The sequence below is a fragment of the Anoplopoma fimbria genome, chromosome 21 (assembly GCF_027596085.1).
Source record: "Anoplopoma fimbria isolate UVic2021 breed Golden Eagle Sablefish chromosome 21, Afim_UVic_2022, whole genome shotgun sequence".
Classification (NCBI taxonomy): domain Eukaryota; kingdom Metazoa; phylum Chordata; class Actinopteri; order Perciformes; family Anoplopomatidae; genus Anoplopoma; species Anoplopoma fimbria.
The window spans coordinates 8,228,846-8,252,657 of NC_072469.1; the positions used below are offsets into that span (position 1 = coordinate 8,228,846).

At 40.6% G+C, this 23,812-nt stretch overlaps 1 protein-coding gene across 2 annotated transcripts in view; it reads left to right on the forward strand.

The window, feature by feature from the left end:
• The first annotated feature begins 23,289 nt into the window (after positions 1 to 23,289).
• The window catches only part of dlgap1b (discs, large (Drosophila) homolog-associated protein 1b), a 39,797-nt gene continuing 39,274 nt past the window's right edge, over positions 23,290 to 23,812 (forward strand). Inside the window, exon 1 of one of the 2 annotated variants that reach the window (XM_054622820.1) lies at positions 23,290 to 23,812. This exon is cut by the window's right edge and continues 548 nt beyond it. In XM_054622820.1, coding sequence (XP_054478795.1) covers positions 23,290 to 23,812 — 523 coding nt within the window. The other variant, XM_054622821.1, reaches the window with a different exon arrangement.

A 23,812-nucleotide genomic window follows, 5' to 3' on the forward strand; every position in this document is an offset into this window, starting at 1 on the left:
CACAGTGCCTGCAGCTGCCTTTACAGAAGCAGCATTTAACAGTCTCAACATTAATATAGAAGCAAACAATTATTATCTATGTAAAGATATAGTTGAATAATGTCATCCTGAGTAGAGAATGTGTGTGTGTGTGTGTGTGTGTGTGTGTGTGTGTGTGTGTGTGTGTGTGTGTGTGTGTGTGTGTGTGTGTGTGTGTGTGTGTGTGTGTGTGTGTGTGTGTGTGTGTGTGTGTGTGTGTGTGTGTGTGTGTGTGGTCATCAGAGCTTCTCCTGGCATTGTTGACATAGGCGGGCAGGCTATGTGTGATTTTAGTGCATGTTAGTGCATGTGAGCTTGCCCCTCTGGTCAGCTCATGGCTGCCGCTCTGCAGTGCTCTCATACAGCAGTTACAGCTCATAGCACCGTCCCGAACGACATATCATATCTTTGCACCTTTAACCACAAAATTGTTGAAAAGATATTCAACAAGACAGAGTTCATATTTGGGAAAATTGTTCACTCACTTGTCATTTCTATCTCATCTCTTCCCCCCCCCACTGTCTGGCTAGCTCTGGAAAAAAACATACTCCCTGAGCTTTGTGTCTGTGTCTGTGTCAGGAATTAAATGTGCACTGTTTATTTCTTTGTGCATGTGGCGGGGGAGCAGAGAACATGTTTGTGCATTTATTTCTTGTTGTGCTATATTAATCACAATATAGAAAATAAGAAAGGGACAATAAGGGAGGTTATCACTGAGAGATAAAAGGAAAAGAAACTAATCAGGGTGGAGAAAAAGTATCATCAGTAACCCCACCTTCCCACTCATCATCAGCTCTCCCGTTTCCTTTTTCCCAGCTAAGTCCCATTTATCATCACTTCAAAGTGCTCGAGAGCATTGAGCTATGGGGCCGATACATTGAAACGCTTTATGTCTGACCCACGATCAATGTAGTCCTGAATGCCAAGAGCTGTGTCTGTTAAAAGAAAAGAAGAAAAAAAAATCTCTCATAACTGCATTCTCGGATTTGTCTGGCTTGTGTCCAGGACTTTCAATCAATCCTTTCGCAGCGAGAACTCAGAAAGAGATTGAATTAGGTCCTGGGCGTTGAACCACGGTTTCTTAATTGGCACAGGATTAGTTCACATTGATTTGGCCTGATTAGAGTCCCTAGCTTGTGTTTCCACTTAATCACTGAGCACACTCTTCTCTTGGACCACCATTTGCATGCACCCTTCCCCTCAGCCCACGTCGCTCACTCACATTCCACTGCAACCTTTTGAATTTGCATTGAAATCATTGGCCTAGACTGTGGCAGCTTTACTACTGCTGCTTCTGCTGCTGCAGCACACATACTACGCTGTGTTAATCAGATTTCTCGGTGTTATTATTACAACGGCGTCTTGGTACAGTATAGCGAAAGGCTGATGCTTTGCCAGGTCTAGAAAATTGCCCTCTGGTTACAGAAAATGTTCTGATAGATCGCTGCTGTTATTCTGATTGAGCAGTGGAGAGCGATGGAGTGAGAGAAGGAGCCAGGGAAAGATTGTTTCCAGGGGAAATAAAACGAGGAAAGGAAAAAGCACAGATTATGCGTGAGAGAGAACAAAAGAATGGAAAAGAGGGAAAAAAAGATCACCAATAAGGTTGTGGGAGCAATATGCTTGGAAGGGGAGCAGCAGAGAGAAGATAAGGGAGACCGATATAAATGTAGAGGAAGACATAGAAGTCGGGATGGACTGGAGCGGTGACAAGACTGTCTATTAACAGTGCATCCTGTGCATCCGCCTCTCAAAGCTCAGACCCTGAAGGCAAGTGTCCCCATAGATTTCAATTTATTAGACCATTGTATTTTCTGCAGAATTGATATCTGGAATTGTGCAACATTTTGATGTTCATGTTAGTATATACGTTGACTTCAATTTTCCCGTTATGATGAAACCGGTCATCTCCCAGAATAAGTGGTGCTGATATATGGGTTATAATAACAAGATGACACATCCTGCGCACTTGCGCAGGATGTGTCATCTTGTCACCGAGATGAGTGGATTTGATTATAGGCTCAGGCTACAGATGGGCATTTATAGGTGGGTAATCTCACCTTGCCAGACCTGTTTCTCGCAGGCGAAAAGTCAAACTAAACACACTGTCATTTTAGATAAAGAAAACAATCTGGGCTGTTTACATTTCTTAATTCAATCAGGATTGTCATGAGGCTGTCAAAAGAGCACAGAGCTGACAGGAGCTCATTGGGGGAAATATTATTGAAAACGGTATTGTGTGGAACTAATTGCCTGCCTTATGTTCAATTCAACATATTTTTCAAAGTCAAACTGATTTTATTTCTTCTTCATCATAAATTGTTTTGACTTGTTTACTTATTTTGTCAAAATTGTAATGACCAAAATGATTAATTTTAAGTTGAATTGATCTTTCTTCCATAATAACACCAAGAAATGTGAATCTTTAGTGCAGACGTGAAATGTCGAATGGGACATTGTTTGTCATTACTTTTTGCAGTTAGCCCCTATGATTTGAGAATTCTAATTTGTTTAGTTGTTTACATATTAACCTTATTTTTCATAGTTTTTTTTCTCATACATTTTCAAAAATGACAAGTAGGGGATATTTATTCATTTATTATTCAATGCATCCTGTCACTGCATTTCAAACTAAATGATCAGAGCATTACCATGCTGATATATGATATTTCTTGTGCTCTTTGACGGATTCAAACAGTCCTTTGTCCTTTTGCAGAGCCAGAGTAAAGTCCTTACATGATAAGTCACAGATCATAGATATTTTAAGTTTATTTTTGATCTGCTTTTTACTCCATCTGTTTCTTGAGTCAGACGATGGTCATGGACCTTGGAGAGAACTTTTGAGACTGACACACTGAGAACAGAAAGACGATCCAGAACCGCCACCAACTTCTCACTGTTGCATTTTGTGATATCCTGTTCATCCTTCAGTTCTTCCTCTCAGCTAGCACAACGCTCCATAGAGTTGGTCCATATTGAATGTCTCTGTCATTGTCAAAAGACAACTACAACTACCTTTGGTCAGGGTAATTCATCCAAAATATCCTGCACAGTCTATGGTCCTAAAACATTGTAATCATCCCAGCTTTAGTTTTTCTCAAGTGCATCTTTTTCACAGCATTTGAGTAGTGAAACAAAGCATCATTGACCTTAACAAGGCACGCAGCGCTGTTGTAACTGAGTACATTTTTTACTGTATGGTACACATTCTAGGCTTCACTTGCCACAATTTTGTAATTTTCTCCAGGAGATATCACGAAGAATGCTCCTACGTTATTTGTACCTTTAACTAGTATGGCCTTCTTATGCATTTCTGCTGGAACATGCTGAGTCAGGTCATTCTCACCTCCATGGCTAATGAGAAGGCTTTTGTCGCAACATGAGTCTTTTTTCCTATTTGTAGGGTTAATCCATATTTGCACATGCCAAACTGACCAAACAACACCAGACATTACAGAAACGGCTCATTTGAATAGAAAGGGTCCAACTTTGCAGCAAATGTATGCATACTACTTTAAATACGTGCAAATTGCACAGGAGCACAAGATGTTATTTGTGGGTCCTTTGAGAATTGCTTTCAGTTTCTTTTTGTCTTATATGTGCAGGTTTATTGGCCAAACCTGCCATGCATTTTTTTAGTGAATTCACTCCTGTGTCTAAAGTGGTGCCAATGACTCAGCAGGTGTTGAAATCATATGAACAATAAGTGACAACATTTAGACGGAATTTTTGCAAATGATAACAAGTTGCAACTTTCCAGGCTGAAGCTAGCCTAGTTTGCTAACGATCACCTTCCGATTGGAATACAAACTAAACTTGATAACACAATGGGTCTTCTTTAATGTTTGCTATTTTAAAGAGACAAATATCTGAAATCGCCAATGTTACATACCGGGCCATGTGGGCCTGTTGAAAAAGGTGAAAAATATCTTGTATGAACATTTGTAGGCAATAGTGTGATTACGTGCTCCAGTTGGTAGCCCATAAAATAAACACTATGCATGCTATAGCTGCAGTATCATTTTAGTTTCTTTTCACAAAAACTGTGGAGCATTCAAATTTTAGTCCGCTCAAGTTTTCTGTTATTATCATATAGCTTGTAAGCAAGGACAACAGTATCTCATAGTTGGTTAACACTGAAAATGGCAACAGCAGAATGCAATAGCCAGCCAGTAGGAGGGCTTATCTGAGCAGTCAACATCTATTGAGTCAGACTGTAAGATAAGAAACTGAGTGATTCTTCTGATTCTTAAAATGATTCTATAGATATTGCATTGGTATTCATTTCACTTTCAGACTCAGTAACACTCACACAACGAGACATAGTGTGCCATATGTCTCCTTCTACTCTTCCACTACATTCACACCACAGGCCTTTATGCTCGGTGCCAAATTTTACTGCTCATATCTGATTGTTTTGGCTGCTGTTCATATGTATTCTAGCATATAACCCAATTCCTAATATAAACTGACAATGATGACAAAAAGACAAATGTGCATAGAAAGACAATGACAGAAGGTATCACATCTCGTTTTGTACATTCAGTATGCTTCTCCTTCTCTCTGCAAAGGTTAGCCGACTTGTATAACATATATAACCACCATAACATATGGCACCTTTATCCAGCTTAACAGCATTGTTTTTATGTAATATAGATCAGGAAAGATTATTATTTTTTATATTTCTTTTCATTTACTGGAAATAGCTGATCTGTCATGTCACATATGACAAAACAGTGCAGTCAAGCCTCCTTGCAGCGATTCTGTGCCTCTACATATACATGAATACAGGCATATATACACACAAACACCTGATTTTTATTAAATGACTACCTGTCATTAGTGTGTGGTTTTCACATTACAGCACTGTGAATTCATTAAGTGTGCCCTTTGGAAGTCTAACCAGCCAGGTGGGGTGCCGTCAACACCCCCTGCCTGTGGATAACACTGTGCATTTCAATTGCAAATACTGTACACATCTCAGTGCTCTTGTAAAAGTCCCTTAAACATGCAGAGAACTGCCGGTCACATGCAGACCTATACGTACACCTTAAGACACAACTACGTTCTTTTTCTTATTTTGAGAAGTGCAAAAGGTTTTATCTACCTCTGTCTGTGTAGTGTCAATACAGATTTATGTCCAACCCATAGGCCTGGAAAAAGATTTTTCCCAGAATAATGGGCCATTAGAACAATGTCCAGCCCCTTACATAGCATTGTGCCAGAAAAGGGGGTAAAATTAGGGTGTCCATCCGGTTGTCATGTCTCGTTCACTGCCATTTGGAGCTGGAGCCGATAAAGACATGTAACTACAGCAGTCATTTGGCCCTTGAATGGATGCAGAATCTAACCTTTCCCCTTGTACACAAAAGCCAGATGTTAGTGGGGGAGTTATTTTATTTTTTTTTTCTTGTCTGGGCGTCTGGTTACTTTAATCGTCCATGATTTATTATGGGCGATTTATTCACAATCTGGAATTATTTGACTCACAAAGAGATTTGGGTGTATTTTCAATCGGATTAGTGTGTGTTTTTCTGCAGATAGATGAGATTCTAAAAGTACACTGACTCTGTGTCCGTGCATTCCTTCATTCATTATAAATGTACACCGGCCTGGCCCTTAGTTTTTTGAAGGATGTTACTGTATGTTTATAGCTGACCGTGTATGCTGTTATGGGATAAGGCCTAATAGAAAAAGTCAGGTCAGACCGGGGCACAGCTTAGATTTACGGCCGCCTGAGCAATGTCAGTCCAAAGTGACCTGAGACGGTCTTACTGAATCATCACTAGTTCATGTGTAAGTGTGTGTATGTGGAGGGGAGGGGTTAGAGCCTTGTTGACTGGCAGTGCTAAATCTAAATCCTCTTCTTTTCCGTCAATAATTCTCTGCTTTTTCACAGCCCCTCTAATCCTCTTTCTTACGTGACTCACCTCTATTTATCACCAGTGTCCACATGCCTCAAACAATCAGGCGAAAGTGTACAAACAGTCTGTGTGTGTGTGTGTGTGTGTGTGTGTGTGTGTGTGTGTGTGTGTGTGTGTGTGTGTGTGTGTGTGTGTGTGTGTGTGTGTGTGTGTGTGTGTGTGTGTGTGTGTGTGTGTGCGTGTGCGTTAGTGTGACTGCGCTGATCTTGATCTTCTAGATAAAGGTTGTTGCCTTTTTGTGTATTTCTTTTGCTGTCCTGCTGGCAGATAAGGAATCGCATGACAACGCCTGAGTTGATGTTATGAGCTCCTGCTGCAGAAAATTCCATCTTTGTCCAAAATAAGCATCAGGTCTGCAGCTGACTGGTGTGAAGTCACGCTGCTGTGGAAATGTAATAAAGCATAGAGATAATCACCGCTTAAGTTTGAATAATGGCTCTATATAATGGATCCGTGCTATACCAGTGTAGAGATTATGCATCATGCCGGGTTGGCAGGCAGCCCGCTGGTGCTGCTGCTGCCGCTGCTGACTCAGTGCAAGCGTAGCTGGGGCTTGGGGGGTTAATGCAGCAGGGCCACGGGCTGATCCACAGCCCATCCTCATCTGCCAAAACTTCAAAGGATGCCCTGACAGAGTCTAAATCGCCGTCTCCTCCAGTCAAGGCTCTGCAGAACACTTCCCCTCCCCCTCAGTGCACAGGTCAAGCCTGGCCTCATCTTTTATGTATCGCTTACCCCATTGATTGTGCTCTAAGAGATTCATGAATACAAAAGGCCCTATTTCTGTATCACACTCCAGCATATGGATTTTTTTTGAAGAATTGAAATATTTCTCTCGTTTGTACAGCTCTCATTTTATTTCCTTCTCGTTCTTTTCACTGTTTCCGTTCCCCTGTCATTCTTCATTCCTGTCTTATACCTATCCCTCTCTGCATATCGCTCTACCGACTTTCACTTATTTTGCTTAGAAGGTCACAGTCATTTCTCCTTTTGACAGACCTTTTTTTCCCTTTTTTGGGGTGTATTTTTTGTTCACTCATGAATTATTCAGATTGCAGACAGTGAATACAGTGAATTTGAGAGCTGCAGTTGACTTACAGGAAGCTTACTGGAGATGGATACTTGGAACAACTTCTTCAAGCCAAATCTGGACTCACCCATTGTTACACCATAATAAAGACCCTGCACCATAATGACAACCCATCCTAGTTACTGACTCGAATCATAATACAGGTTTATTCACATTCTTGATTTTTTTTTTTTTTTTTTTGGGGGCATGTGCCTGTTGTTGATTTGAAAGTAGACACAGCTGGGAAATGGCCATTGGGTCTGCTTTGCTTATTTTGCTTACTTGTACTGAAATCAGGGAAAGCTTTATTAGCATGCCAACAGCGTTTCTCAAATATTCATTTATGTTCATCCCTTGGTTGATTACTCATTCATAAATACTTGTGTTCATCCATTTTTGAACAGACCAGCCCTCCCCACCCACACTCTGTTTCTGTACCTGTGTCTAAGTGATGTGCGTGTTATGCACCCCAGCAGAGTGTGAAATTGAAATTCTCCCCTGCAGTGGTGACGTGATTGACAGAATAGAGAGGACACATGAGATGTGAAATCCCATCTTTTCCTAAAGTTGTTGTCATAAATCATTTGAAACTACGAAGGGATTAATTGAATGCGGTTTTATCAGTATTGCTCATATTTCTATTGCCATATTATCACATTTTGATCATACTATACTATACTATGTGGTCAAGGCTGCTTTGTAAATATTCCTCAGTCTGTGAATGAATATGGGATTATAAAGTTTGAATCTGATTGGTTTGAAGATATTGTTCTTCTACATGTTCCCATTCTTCACAGTAAAACTGCATGTATTGAAGTTGCCTTTTATTTAAAAAATAACAGGCCCCTTAGAGGTACTCTAAATATCAAAATCCTCGCACATTTTTTAAACTGGGTTTTCCAGGTCAGGTGAGTTGCAGACAGAAACGTTTTAATGGTGAGAACTTATTTAGCACCGGACCTTAGAGTTAGCCTGAAATCACAAAAATGTTCAATAATTCAACAGCTAGAAAACTGAATTTATCTCAGGTTCCTACATAATAAAAGCCTCAGCCGTCATCTCTGAATAGTCACAGTAACTTTGAGTTATCAATACTAACATTACTTTCTGCTAAAAAACATGAATGGTGTACTTGCCATTAGCAAGCTAGTTGGGGGTAATAAACAAAATATCAGATAGAACCTTATACATCGTCAAAGAAAGGGTATATGTAAATAGTTCTGTCACAATTATGCACCAACTTTGCATGAACTTAACATTGCCAGACTTTGGTTTTGTTGGTATTGCTGCATCCTTGTCATGTGAAAAGGACCTGAAGCTCCCCTGGAGCATTGGCCCCCTTCTGACCTTTGTGTGTGCAACCTGTCCAAACCAAGTCCCACCTGGCGAGCGTTGGACGGACCACCATCTGTTCTGTGCCCCCACAATGAACTACCTGCCACCTACTCTTCATCACCTTCATGGGATAGCAGGAAATGGATGATTTCCATAGAACTGATTTGCAAATGTGAATAAGGGATAATTATAAAAGATGTCTCGGAGCAGGATGTTTCCTACATAAGCCTTTTTAATGTGAGCAAAAGATCCAACAACATGACAGGCCATTTCCTTTTGCTTTACAGAATGGGAGTGAGTGTTTGGTGATCTGCTTTATTGTTAAGTAGAGTGAGTCATTGCCCTGAGACAATCACCCTCCCTCAAAACACCTAAAGGACTTAACAAGCCAGATTTACAGACGCTCAAATAGGCTTAAAATGAATTTCCTCCCCTTATCTTTTATTCTTTCCTTGCCGGCAATGAATTCTTAATGTTTTTCTTGTTTCCCTGAGATGTTGCTTCCCAAAAGACAGGATTTAGGATCAAAACCAACATGTTTTTACATGATTTTACAGCCAAACAAAACTGGGCTTAGCTGATTATATACACAGACATTTTAATGTCTTTCAAACCACCCTCTCTGGTCAATGAAGATCAAAGTTTTACATTTTTCTGGGGTACACTTGAAAGCACGAAGGTTTTTCTTGTCGCTTTTCTTTTTTTTCATCCAAAGAAGATTTGTGTTGTCTACCTTCCCCCAGCATTTCACCAGTAATTGCAACACTGAAGTGAGTCTGGGAAAAGCGCAGGGAGCAACATCACAGCATGAGCACATGGCACATGGACCAGCACATTAGCCACCAGAGCACCACAGGAGTGTTTTGCTATGTTGTGATGAATTCTTAACCAAGGGCTCTGTCTTTAATCCCTTCAAGGTGGAGAAATGTGCACACACGGAGGACGAGGAGCCTGGAATTAAGAGCAGGAGAGAAAAGATGCCGAAGATGAGACAATAAAGAAGGTGAGTTACACCTCTCTGCATGCTTGTTCTCCACTAGATCATTATTGCCGACATTGCTCACAAAAGTATAATGAATGCAACTTTTATTGATGCCTATAAAGTGGGTTTCACAGAGGTGAGCGGTACATAAAGACAAAACTTGACGTACTGTGTATGATATTAATTCTGAGTGCTGTCAATTTTTCCCACCTGCATACTCACAGTTCACCTTTGACCCTTCAAATGCAGCCTTCCTTTGAATTCAGCCTGGTGCTCTAAAAGTTACAACCTTTCAGTGCACCATTAGTGGATACACATCTGTCAGGGTTGACAGCTTACCATCGATGGCAGCAGAAACGAGACAGAAAGAGACAAAAATGCTGAGCAGAGATTGACAGAGGGGCGAATGGCAGGGAAAGGGGGGATGAAGGAAAGATGAGACAAACCGACAAAATGAAAAGGTTTTTTTTCCGGAGGCTGTTTGGATTACATGCTTTTTCCTGTTTGTATAATATCAACTGGTGACAGAGCAGATGGCGGTACTGAGATAAACAGTTTAAAAAGTGTGCAAAAGTGCTTAATAGCAAGTAAAAGTGCTGAACATGTTTACTGTGCCAGGCATAAGTCAAAGGACTTTTCTTTTTAGGGTCTTTTGGGGTAGCAATGTGGTACAAACAGGAAGGAGGGCAAAGGATTTATTTATTTGTGTAATAGGACACAAATAAAAACATTATAATAACATTTTAATCTGACATTAGGATCATCGTTTTACTACTTCCTCTAGCTGATGGATGCTGTGTAATACACTAAGCATCTGAACTATCTTTATCAACAGCTGTTAAGCGGCATTGTAGTTTTTTTTAAAGATGGCTGGATATTTAATTTTGGGGAAATCTGCTCCTCTTAGATGTAATGGTACCACATTAAAGGCACAGACTGGGGCTAAGGGCTGACCATGCTGTTGCCAAGTTTTCTCTGAAATCAAGGCACAAATTATATTTGAGATGTCACACAACAATTGAACATTCAACAGAGTGCTTGCTTTGTGATTGGGATCTCTTACACATCTCATACATGCAACAGGCTCTTCTCACCAAATGTTAACATTGTATTAATGACTTTTTGAATTGAATTAGTAATTATATATGATCTGATCTGTAAACATGCAGTATACTGTAAGCTCTAATCTTATTGTCGTTTATCAGGCTGACATTTTAGATTGAAACATCCTGCTTCGTCAGACATCTCAAAAAGTCAGTTTGCTTGACAATGGACTGACTCACTCTGAGTTGTTATTCTTGCAAGAAATAATTCACAAAACATTTTTTTCAGAATTCAACATTTTCCAGAATAAAACAGTGTTTGCATATTTATCACAGCAGCTGCAGCTTAATTAGAATGGAAACAGTGCATTGTCATCACCATGAGCGATTAATACATAATCACGCATGGGATCCCTTCTCTGCTTCAGCTCTTGTAGACGATCCAACCCTGAACCCTAAGGCCTGGGGCCACTGCCAAAAAGCTGGATTTACAGCGAGCACGGCTTACCATTTGACAACGTATCATTGCACTGGCTCGGGTCATCATTGAAGGCTATTTGTAAAGAAGTAATGTGTTCTACAAACAGACTCTCATAAGCCAATGTGTACTGTATACCAGGGAAGCACGAAGAGGGAGGGAAGGATTCGGCATCACAGAATTCCCGCTGTGCACTCATACTCTTCAATTTAACATCTTTTTTTTTTTTTTAAATACCCAAATCTTGATGTTATCCTGTGCAAACAACATTTTGGTATTCCAACATCAAGCAGTTTTCCACGGAGTGTGTTTATGGAGATTAGGCAGCGAAAGAGTGTGCAATTAGGGACGATCAGATGAGGTAAATCTTGGCCAGTGGGAAGAAAGCCATGGCACTGATACTGGCAATCACAGCAGAAGAGAACGCACAGCCGCGGTTGGGGAAGGGAAAAAGATAGAGGAGTAATGATCAAATAATGGAGACGGGAGAAAGGTAGAGAGGGATGAGAGGAGAATGTTTTGGGATGTAACGGAGGGAAGAAAAAGGAAAGGTGACCCAAAACTAGGCTGGACATTCAGCTGGACATAACATACACTGCTGACAGTGTCAAGACGTGGGAAAGCTTCTCCTCATACTACACTCTCGATACTCAAAAATGAACAATAAACTGCCCAGACTGAGCTAATCTGTTGTAGTCACGGTGGAAGAAACACATTTGTTGAGCCAGGGAGCTTCAACGCAGGGTGTTGTGATTCATTTCTTCCACTGCAGGCTACCAAAGATGGTTTGTCGAGAATACACGTTGGCATAAATTGGATGCAGTAGATCATACGGGATCAAAGACGAACAGTGTTTTGTAACAGTTTGGCGTGATCTTGGAGCAAAGAGCATGCAGCTTCATTCACAATTTTAAGGCTAGTATTCTTAAAGTAATTACAAACATTTAATAATCCACCCGAGCTTTCAGCAACTCTATAAGTGGTTCAGTGTTTCAAAATGAGTAAGTTATTAATGAGGCCTTAATATATTTTAATATAGAGCACAAAGGAACTCTCAGCTAGAACCTCCTTATCTTTGAGCCTCCCCACTTCATTAATTCTTTATAAACTACATTTAAATTATTATTTTTTCCTACCTTTCAAAGACTCATTTAAGATAATATCTCTTTGTTACAGAAATGAGACTCCTTCCGTGGTTCTCATCCTGAGAGTTGCCCGTGATAACATCCAATAATCAAAAAGTTATTGTTATTTAATGTGATGTGTGTCACCTCGGTATACCAGTAAGTGGGTGGCTGTTATCTGTGTGTACCTGAGCAAATTATGAAAGGAAAGCTAATTTAACTTGCTCAATGAGCGGCACATTTCACAGTTAATTTGGTCGTTCATGAAACACTCAACAGCAAATCACCTTTACATCCTCAGTGCTTTGTTTCTAATTCCAACCCTCCACAGTACTTGGGCGGCTGAAGAAAGACATTTATATAACGTTGTCTTGTAACTCAGTGATAATATTAACTTGAATAAGTTATCTGAAGTTCCAGTATCCTTGAAAATGCAAAATATTTGAGTTTGACAAACCAATTTAGTTTCTTCCGTCTCAGATAAATTGTTTTAGTCTCCTTGGAAAACCATAATATCCTTGTCAATAATAGCCTGTGAAGTGTTTCTTTTAATTGTCTGTCTCTAAGCACACTCAGTCTTTGACCCTAAAAGAAAAGAACACAACATTCTGAACATTGTTGAATGAAAATTGAAAAAATAATTGAATTGTCCTGAAAAATTGCTGATTTGTGAATGCATTGTTTCCAGCTTGATTAAGTTTTTTATTTAATGGACCTTGGATCAACAAAGAAAATGTAGAATATTAAACTTATTTTGCTTTTAGGATATTGGCTCATACAACTCTGGCCAACTGAAATTAATTATAAACAAAGGAGAGTTTATTAGAGGCAGACATGAACATGCATCCATAAAAGCACCTCTTTGCTGCACTAGCCTTGTGTTAATTTCTCATTTCATGTCTCTCTCTTTCTTGATGCCCTTTCTCTTTTACTCTGCTTTTCCATTTTAAGGCAATGTTATTTACTATAAATGTTCTGCCCTGAGTGACATGTTGACCACAGTTACCAGCTATGGGAACAGGAAATAGCCACTGAAATTTCTGCTAAAGGGGAAATAATCTCAGAGTTTAGAAACCAGGCCCCTGTCTTGAATCTTTGATAGATGTCAGCTAAACCTGAGGTGACAGGAGACATAATTGAGTCCATTTTTGATGGCTTTAGCCCAGCTGATTCCATTACGTCGGGAATTTTCATGCCCTCTATCCGTGTCGTGGTGTTGTGATGTGAGGTCAGCTGGGAGCTAGCTGCTGCTAACCGTCAGAGCACAGCGCTCACCTGGTTTGACACCTGCTCTGTGTGCAGGCAGCATGTTTTGGTTCAGGCTCAAGTCTCCACGGCGGAGAGCTGGAAGTATGCCTCCTAGCCTCTGTGTGTGTGTGTGTGTGTGTGTGTGTGTGTGTGTGTGTGTGTGTGTGTGTGTGTGTGTGTGTGTGTGTGTGTGTGTGTGTGTGTGTGTGTGTGTGTGTGTGTGTGTGTGTGTGTGTGTGTGTGTGTGTGCAGTCTGTGTATGCATAGTGTTGTATCTGTATTTGTGATTTGGTGTGTCGCATTAGATATGCGTCCACCAGCACTCAGGCGAGAAGACAGCGGGTTAGACTCCCTCCCCCTAACCCTCTTGCTCAGTTGGATCTCACTCCCAGATCTGTCAGGCGTCTGTTGACGTGTCCTCGATGTGACACACCACCCACAGCGAAGGAGAGGCACAATTCATCCAGCTACCCGGTCTGTGACCTCTGCCCTCAGAAGTTAAGCAGATAGCCTTGCATTGGTCTCAGAGATGTAGTCGAGGTAATCTCGTCAAAAGGCTTCGCTTGGTCGTCAGCCCATTATATAAAGTGTTTCTCCAAAAAGAAAAAGATAGCTTAATCTGCTTTTTATGCCTCTGCGTTGGCCATTGCTGGAGGCATAATGTTTTCGAGTTGTCCGTCCTGCCGTCCCATTCTCGCGAGTGCTATATCTCATGATCGCCTGGAAGGAACTGATGGAGGTACAACCAGGAGGTGGTAATGCTAATTTTGCAGTTTTGTTGACAAGCTTAGTTATTTGCTGAGCTCGAGGGAGTTATTTCATTACAGAAGTATTAGCAAATCACAAATTATTGTTTGGTTTTTGGCTTCACTGGCACTAAGTACAATATTAAATCTCTATTTAGCACATATTGTCTAATAATAAACTTTTGGCAACGGACAGCAGTAGGTTTTTAGACTACATCAGCTAAAAGCATATCAGCACATTACATTACATTACAGTCATTTAGCAGACGCTTTTATCCAAAGCGACTTACAATCAGTAGTATATTACATATCATTCACCCATTCACACACTGATGACAGGCTACCATGCAAGGTGCCACCATCAGACTCTAACTAACATTCATGCAACATCCAGTCCACACCGATGGCAAGCCTTCGGGAGCAACTTGGGGTTAAGTGTCTTGCCCAAGGACACATCGACTGCCGAAGCCGGATATCGAACCACCGATCCTCTGATTGGTGCTCTCCACTACGCCACAGCACATTAACTGTGTGCACTTGAGGTCAACTCTGTTCCCTGACATGTAATTAACTGTAGAATCAGTTGCTTGAGATCACCTAACACTCTGGACGCCTCTGGCAGCAGTTTGATCCCAATGCTGGCTGGCAGTGGCAAGTGACTGTACTGTGCATACTGTACAAAGCTGCATGCGCAAAACCACGCTGCTTCTTCCAGCTGGGAATGTTATGTTTTTTAATAAAACAACAAAAATGCTTTGCAAGTCGCGTACAATGATGCATCACATTTTTAGAGAGTAGGCAGCTGAATATACAAACCGTTTGTTTTGTTAGTTTTAATTGTCCATGTTAAGTTTGTGCTGCTCACAAGCAAATGCTTGAGTGGAAATAGCAGCTGTGATGAAGAAGCAGGAGCAGCAGCAGCAGCAGTAGTCTTATTATCAGCTACAAGTGTACGAACACAGGAGAGATGCCAAAAGGAGGAAACACTTGCAAACCTTACTGTGACATTAGCAGCATTAGCAATTTACTCACATGTGTATCAGGGCCAGGGTTGATGTTTGAGGCACACGTGTACAGTCTGACTCTACATGGTTCGATTTCCTAATCGCCGTCACAGCACTGTGCCGCTTCCGCAGAGTCCAGGATTAGACGCCCCAGATTTCACAGCTCTTAAGAGAGAATATAAACATGAAGGTTATTATTTTGAGCACAGATGGAAATATGCATATCCAAGCATATGCAGAGGATTTGTACCTGATATTTTATTAGTTTGTGTATTGACAGGCTCAGAATAGCTTTTGTTTACCTGTCCCACTTTTAGAGGAAATGTGGTGAAATGCATGTTAAAGAAAATAATTGAAGCACTTCATTTTCATATCATATAAACTCATGTTTAGAATATAACGGTTGTCATTGTAGTGCAAAATCATGAAAAATTAAGGAATAATTTGCAATTTTGTAGTCTTTTTCATTTATATTCTCAACACTCATGTACAGACTGGTGACAAGTGTGTTAGTAAGGCAATGGGCCACAAGTAGCTTCAGTATTCCTTGGCGTAGGTTTGACAAGTCTCTGGAGATATTCCCTATTTCTTGTTTTATGATTGTTGTGCCGAGGTATACTTTAAAAATAACTAGGCATCAAACTGTATAGTTGCCCCTTTGACCCTGTAGATCGCAGCATTGTTACCATTGATAAGACTTTCATCCCTATACTTTTTTTTTTATCATACTCATTCATCATATTTCTTCACAAATGTATTCAGATTTTTCCTCAAAATTTTCTCTCTTCTTTAGTACATGCTGTATGTAGGTTTTATTTTCAGTTATCCATCCATTTGTTCACACTGGACTTGCAGCTTCTTTTAGTCCATCCAACAGTTGGATGCACAATAGGGGGACAAATCGAGTTCCACTAATTGTACATGAGCAGTCAGTATGACATATAGGGAACTTCGCAAATTCTGTAGTACTCCTCTTACATTACATTTATCAGAGACAATAATTCCATAACTATCTTTTAATATCTTTCTTTGTTAGTGTTCCCAATCAAATCTATCCTATAGATAAGCCTGGGCTTCGGTTATTTTTCACTATTTCCTTGCTTGCCCTGCAGGATACATGAAGATATAAAGCATAAGAAATGGCAACTTTGGTTGCTGTCCACACATATGATCCCAGAGCGGCTAGTACATATGAGTTCTCATTAGCTGGGGCTGAAAACACATTGTTTTCTACCAGAAAATCCATTTGTTTCCATGGTGATGCTGTGTCCTCCCTTGTCCAGTTTACTTGCCTGCTTTTTATGGATAGCTTTATTGAACTATTTTGTTAATTTTAGATAAGAATATTAGAAAACTAAAATCCACGTTAGAAAAGTGTCCACATCCTATAAAAATCCTCAGCTTTACCTCAATATTTTGCTTTATTTTAGCTGAATATTGAACTTCACTTAGAAAGAGGAGAAATAAGAGGAGAGAGAGAACTACTTTCTCACACTGTAATATGCTGCTTCCAAATGCTTAGGATGCATTCAATTTCATGCATGTACCTGTGTATACATATGATGATTCAAATTAAGTTTTAAACAAGTTTAATATGATGGCTTGTGGAGGTAGATCATTTGGAAAGGCTTAGTATTATTATCCTCTAAAATAATTGGCTCCTGGGCAATAAACCAACATCCATATTCAGATATACAGAATAACTGGGATTATTCATTTATGTGTAAGGCAACATAAGGCTTGACTTGCTTTCTAGATTTTCTAAAACAAAATCTAACAAATAAATACCTTGATATAAATTTACTGAATTGTCTGTTGAAATAAGGGTATTATCAGATCGACCCATTGGAACTAATTCAGTTATTTGTGTCAGTATCGGACCGATATCAGTATCTATATTGGTGCGTCTCTTGTCTTTTTGTCAAGTAAACACATCACTTCACATAACTTTGCAAGGTCGACCTAATCAAGATTTGGCCATAAAGATTACTTAATAATTGTCATTTTAGCCTACAATCACCATGTTATCATAAGCATCCTGACTTTGAAGAGACAATGCTGGGAATTGGGCCTATTCAGAGGAAAACAAGATACTGGTTTTAGTTTTTTTTCTCAAAATTCACAACTATAATCTATACAGACGGATATATATACAGTATATATCCCTCTGTATGCCGATGATGGATTCAACCTAAAGCCACACAATTCCAATCTCTGTGGAGTCATGGCCTTTTGTTATGAGTCAAAGTGTAAGATCCACTTTGTTCAGTCTTCATGAATGATTGCATTCATTTTTATGAGAAAAGGGAAGAAGGTTTTTCAGCACTTTTCAGCACAGCGATCTGAGTCTGAACTTCTCTCATGTATTATTGCAGCTAATGTATTCCTACATACCCTGTCTGCAACAATCCATCTTGAATGAGACTGAGTTAATTCCAGTGAATTAAATGTTTTTGGTCCCTTGTGGATATAGAAATTAAACTAAATGGAAATAAAGATAAATAAAGTTTTGATATCTTTTTGCTGCGCTGTACACGGAAATGTACATTCAAACCTCTTGACATAACTGTAGTATTACCTTCAAATTCCATACTGTTTGCCTCCATTGCTGCATTTTCACCACACTTTTCTGTGTTGTCGAAGTATCCCGAGCGTCAGAGACAGCTCTGCCCGCAGACAAACAACACCAGTCTTTTTCCTAGACTTAATGCCTCTGTTAATTTGTTTACCTTGATCAAATAGACTTCATCACTTGAGGAATTTGTCTCCAGAATGTGTTTGGCGCGGACTGAGCTATAACTCAGCACAGTCACTCCATTTGTCAGAGAGAGCCCTGACAGTCAGCCTAATTAGTTTGGTTGTGACAAAGGAGCTGTCTCGTTGAAACCGGGGACATCAATCCATCCATGAAGGCATGTGTTTTCATAATGCAGCCGATACAGTGAGCAGAAACATGCCTATTAGGGCGCCATGTGAAACTGCATCTACAACAACACAATGATGTGTTTGGTTAAAAAAGAAATGCTTTTAAGATGCGCTGTAAATATGTATTTGTACCTCAGGTTATTTAACACGTTTTGATTAGATGTCAAGCAAGTTCTTTTCAATCTTGGATATAGCCTGCATATCATATTGGAAACATAATGTGTAAGCTGTCATGTATTGATACGGTAAAGATATACGGCCTGACTTCATATCTTCCTTGGTGTCAATTTTGAAACACCTTTGTAAACACCTGTCAGTGGTGGAGAACGAATATGCCCCTCCATGAAATAAGACTGAATGATGAAAGCATTTTACTTCTATCAATTTTCAATTTGTATGGACTTTTATCATGTCCACTATTGCTTTTGTAGACATTCCTCTATTTTATGAAGCACATCATACAAACTAAAAGTAGCAATTTGCCCTTTTCCTTCAAAATATTGCCCTGCTGCAGCCAGACCGTCATAGGAAGACAGTCATCTATCATTTAAGAGTCAATTTAACAGTAAGACATTAAGGTTGCTGGTTCTGTGCCTCTCCTGACATCCCTAAAAGCCACTTCTACATAATCCAGGAAACAAAAAAATAACCAGTTCCCTCAACTGCTGTTTGGCCCCCGGCTGTCTTTAAAATATACCACGGCATCATTCCCTGGGGAGTTTTTTTTAAAGGCACTTTTCACACATTCACAATGAAAACATCCTCTCTGTCACTCTCTGTTACTGCTTCCCTGCCAGCTGCAGCTCTCCTGTGTATGTGTGTGCGTTTCATTTTGAGATATTAGCACGTCAAGTATTCATTATTAAATATTTATATATATTCTGGGACTTACTGTGAGTGTTTGTTAAAGTGCAAAATAACTGAATATACTTCATATGTGTATTTATGTGTGCATTTATTGCTTCTTTATGTCACACAGTATTTCACAGGGAAGATTTATATTTTTCGCTATATTGACATAATGCTAATTATCTTGTTTATTCTAGAAAATGCTGTTGAATTATATTTTTGCTCGTTATATTTAATAGGTCAGTTCATCCAAATTACACAAAGTAATAAACAATGTGTTGGCATCTAAACATGAACATAGTTTGGGGCTTTTATCGAACAAAATTGTAAGATCACTGAGACCTCTGCTATGACCCCAATAAAGTAAACTTAAAACCTGAGAAAATGAAACCAAAGCTATCTGCAGAACTAGAAACCACCTGGAGTGAATGGACATTCCAGTTCACATGTGCACAAATATTGATCCAGAAAGAGGGAAACAGCACGAGGACTCCTACAAACATTTTTTGCATGCACATAATAATAACTTTTTCAATCCAGCATGTTTGAAATGGGGAATTTAGTCTTCATCAATCAAGTATGCAAAACATGAAGCATTCAGTGCAGGTCAGGAAATTAGCTTTTTTGTATTTTCACTGTGAAAAATGATTATTGATTATGCCGGAGTACTGCATTTCCTTTATTGAAGTACAGGTACAATGGATTAATCAATCACAAGTATTTAGGCTTCCCTTCCTCGCATGTAGAAACATTGTGTGTGTATCTTCACCCTTATGTCCAGTCTGTACAGTAATATCATGCAGTATACTCAGAAATATATCTGCAAGATTAAAGGCAAAACTTCACTTGACCTAGAAAATGGAGGTAAAGTGCTGTACTATTTCCTCTGTGCATTAAAACATACAGACACATGTGCTCACATAAGAAGATCCAAGTTCACTAAAGTGATTGAATGCCCCATGGAGAGCAGACTTGTAGTGTTTCCAACCTTTGAAGAAATCCTTGCCTGTCTTTGAGCGGGAAGAAGAGACCTTTTATAGCCTTGTGGCCTCTGAAGGCGTCAAAAAGCTCTGTAAGCCATGAGCTCTATGTTCTGTCTTGCAACAAGCGTTTGATGTTGATCGAGGAATGTAAACGAACTACAAGCAGCCTTTTATTTTTTCCAGCAAGAGAAGCTGCAGCAGTCTTCTCACACTAAGGCGATCGATTTCAGCACTTCCTACAAAGGTGTTGTGAAGTAAGTAAGTCGATGTTACTTTGCATATTCATACTAACTTTGTTTATTTGCTTTGGTAAGTTTCAAAGCTCGGGGTAAAGTAAGGAAAATGAAGAGTAGATTTGACCACTGTGAGGCTGCTTTATCAAGATTGGCTGCTGAGTTAGATGATAGAGAAGGAAAATCTATTTTCCATTTATCTCATCTGAGCCCAAAGAGGCATGGCATCTAAATAGAATTTAGCCTGCTGTGCTGATGCAGTGCAGGTGTTAATAGGCATTAACATTCATAGCCTGACTGTTTTATCTACTGCTGCACTTTGTTTGCACACCTTGCTGTTCCGCACACAATCACTTTGAATGTAATGAAGTCTCTGTGGTTTTCGGCGCCTGTTCACACAAAGTATTAAAGGAGCAAGTTGTTTGGGTCTCCTTGATGTTTTTTTATTTGTTTGCTTGTTGATTTTGTGTTGTGGAAACAGGGATTTTAAGCACCATAGTTCATGGAATTGTGCCGCTGGTGTGGCTCAAGACAAATCTCCATGGTGACAATCCACCATTTGGTAAATCCATCCAACAAACAGTAATTGTCCAATCATAGCTGAGCAATCGGACTAGTCATGGCACACTTGTCAGGATTTGGATAACTTTTGAATTAAATGTGAAAGCGGTGTTCGGGGGGGCTGTAGTAAGAAGCATTTGAGTTTGGAGGGTGGTGTCTTGTTTTTAGCCTTCCAAAGTCCGCTTTAACCTTAGCTGCATTCATTAGCATGTCTGGCTAAGTGCCTTAAAACCTACAGTGGTAACCAAGCATTACCAAGGCCAAGGAGAACATCATAAACTAACCACATCAGTTCGCAGGGTTAAAAAAGCTCTTTGGTTTATTTTGTTCAATGATGTTACTATATTTCCATGTCTGTGGCTCATCAACTGGTGAGGATGCTGACTTTTTGCTTGCAACATTTAGCTTCAGTCTTTTGGCATTATATCATGCAGTCATTGAGTGCATATTAAAGACCCCGTTTGCAGGGCTATTGTTTTCGAAAAAGTCAGCTAAAATAATCAAAAAGTCTGCTTAATTAGCTCGCCAACTACAACTGATAAAATCTGTAAGCCACCGTTTTTATTTCAGACAGTAAAACCTAAAGTCAGCAGATCAAAATGAAAAGCCTGCTTTTATTACCTTCTGAAATCAAGGATCTTTTGTTTTAAAGACTTCTGCCACTGTTATCATTATGAAACTACATTATGTGCTTTGTGAACAACATTATCTGAGAGGGGGTGTGGCTTAGCAAACAGCCGATTAGTGATGTATTTAATTCAGAGTTATAATATAGCCTGTCCAGTTGTTGGTGTGCTATATTGAGGTAGACTTGACCAGACAGGTAGAGACACAACTGGGGCAGTCAGCTACAATGGACATAGAGCATAACACATAACCACAGCTGTCCATGAGCTTTCCTCACGCCACTGAAGGCCGCACCTGACAGATACGGCAGAACCAGCAGATCCTCTTCTTCTTGTTAATAAACTGCACGTTACAAGCTAGCAGCTACATGAAAATACAGCCTGTCGGACACACTATGTATTTGTATGTCAGTGAATGTGTGTGTGTGTGTGTGTGTGTGTGTGTGTGGCTCGCAGGCAGAAAGCCAGCATGACCCAACTTCAGCTTTTCAGCTTTAGTGCAGTGCTGCAGACAGCTGTGCCACAAACACGCTGCTGTGGATCACCGCGAGGGCCTTTTATTTAGGTCACATTCTGTGCTTCAGCGGCCAACAGAAGGGATCTCTGTCAACTGCAATGAATACCTTTAGTTGGACACAGCCCACTTTTTAAGTGCCCCTGCTAGAAGCGGACACTGTGCGTGTCTGTGTGGTATGTACTGTGTGCTTTGTGTGAGTTCACAATGTGTGAGTGCTTGAATATATTGCAGATGGGGTTTGTGTGTATATATTGGCTTAATTCTCTACCAAAGTGGTTTGATCCCATGGTTTACAAGGAAATTGGATGAATAAATTCCTCAATTTTTCAATTAATCCAGCATCCAGTTTATAGCCACGTCAAAGAAAATAATAGATCTGACTCGCTCTGTAGTCATTATACATCCTGCATGTGCCCTACACAGTGCCCTCTATTTATGTAGAACTGACATGATATGTATTCCCCTCTCTGCCTCCCTTGGTTTCTCTTGTTATGTTTCCTCCCTTTCGTTTCCGCTTCCCCTTCCCCTTCCTCCTCCTCCTCCTTTTTTTATTTATTGTTTAGTTACCACAGTGGCCTTTGGTAGTGCATTATAAATCGCAGCAATGAATTCCCGGCGCGGACTCGGCCACACTGCTGTCACAGTGCTACACCGCGGTGCGTGGGCTCTAATTATTGTCTCGTTAGCTTCACCTTCAGTCCATTGGAAGCTGTGCGGGTTCTGCAGCTATCCAGCCCCAGATGGGTAAGGAGGGCAGTTTAAGGGCCCTGATGGATGCCATTGTTTTCATGTCACCGTGTAAGGGAAAGGTCGTTTATTGCCGCTTGCCTCGGCCGGCCCAGAAGCTGTCAGCTGGGTTTTACTGGCCAATTAGTTTGCCCTTAGAGTAGAGCTAGAGGTATAGAGGAAAAGTGTAGAATCAGGCAGTGATCATTTGTTGTGTTTGTGGGTGGGGAGGGGGGGATGTGCAAGCGTGCACACTGTGCAGGTGTACTGTAAAGCAAAAATAAAAGCCCTTTTTCAGGACTACTCCATGTGTTACATCATCTGTGCACTCTCTGCAGAAAACGCCTATGTGTCTGCATTCCTATCACCAATTTGTCATTTCTAACAGTGCCCTCAAGCAAAATAGCATACACTTGAGCTAGAAATAGATTTCAACTCTTCTTGATACCCCTTCTTCCTTTGTTTCTCTCTGTTTCCTCGATCTCCTGTCACTTTTTCATTGAAATCTTCCAGAGAGAACAGAGAGGTGGTAGAGGAAGCTTTTGGACAGAGTTTGATGGTCCGGGACCACATGCCAAGTGGCTGCTATATTTAGAGATTCTCCTTTTTTGAAGTTTCCAAGGACAAAAATGAGTCCAAGTCCAAGTCTCGTCAACATCATTGAGTTTCTCATCTGTGAAGGAGCGCCAACAGGCATCTTCAAATTAAATCAGATTAAGATGCTGTGCTTTGAGTGTATGCAAATATGAGATATTTATAATTCTGTTTTCTGTCTCTCTCTTCCTGTTTGTTTGTTTGTTTCCTCACAGCTGTGTGTTTCTTTCATTTTAGAGTTGGTTTTGGGGCCTGTGAAGACTTCCCACGGCAGCAGTTGGATGTGCATGTCGACTCGGCCACGATGACAATGAAAGGCCTGTCCACCAGCCGCAGTCACCACCACAGTGTGACCTGCGACCCCTCTTACGACTCCATGACCCTGGGGCACTCGGACCGTCGGTCCTACTTCCTAAACCCTGGGGAGGCTCATCCTGCTGACCAGCCCTGCTACACCCAGCGCAACTCCTTCCAGTCTGATTGCAATGCGTACCCTGACATGGCCAGCTGCACCTTCCCTCGCAGACATTACAGCTCTCACCATGAGCTGAAGGAGGAGTGTGGCGCTGTGGTGCCGTATACAGGGCCAACAGGGAGCAGTAAGGGAAGTGGAGGAGCTATTGGAAACAACAACCGCATCCCTTCTAACCTGCTGGAGCAGTTTGATCGCCAGGCCCCTGTGAGGCGTGAAGGCTACCACACGCTGCAGTACAAGCGCACTGCAGTGGAACACCAACGAAGTGACAGCCCTGGTCGAATACGCCACCTTGTTCACTCTGTCCAGAAGCTTTTCACCAAGTCCCACTCCCTGGAGGGGCCCTCAGGGT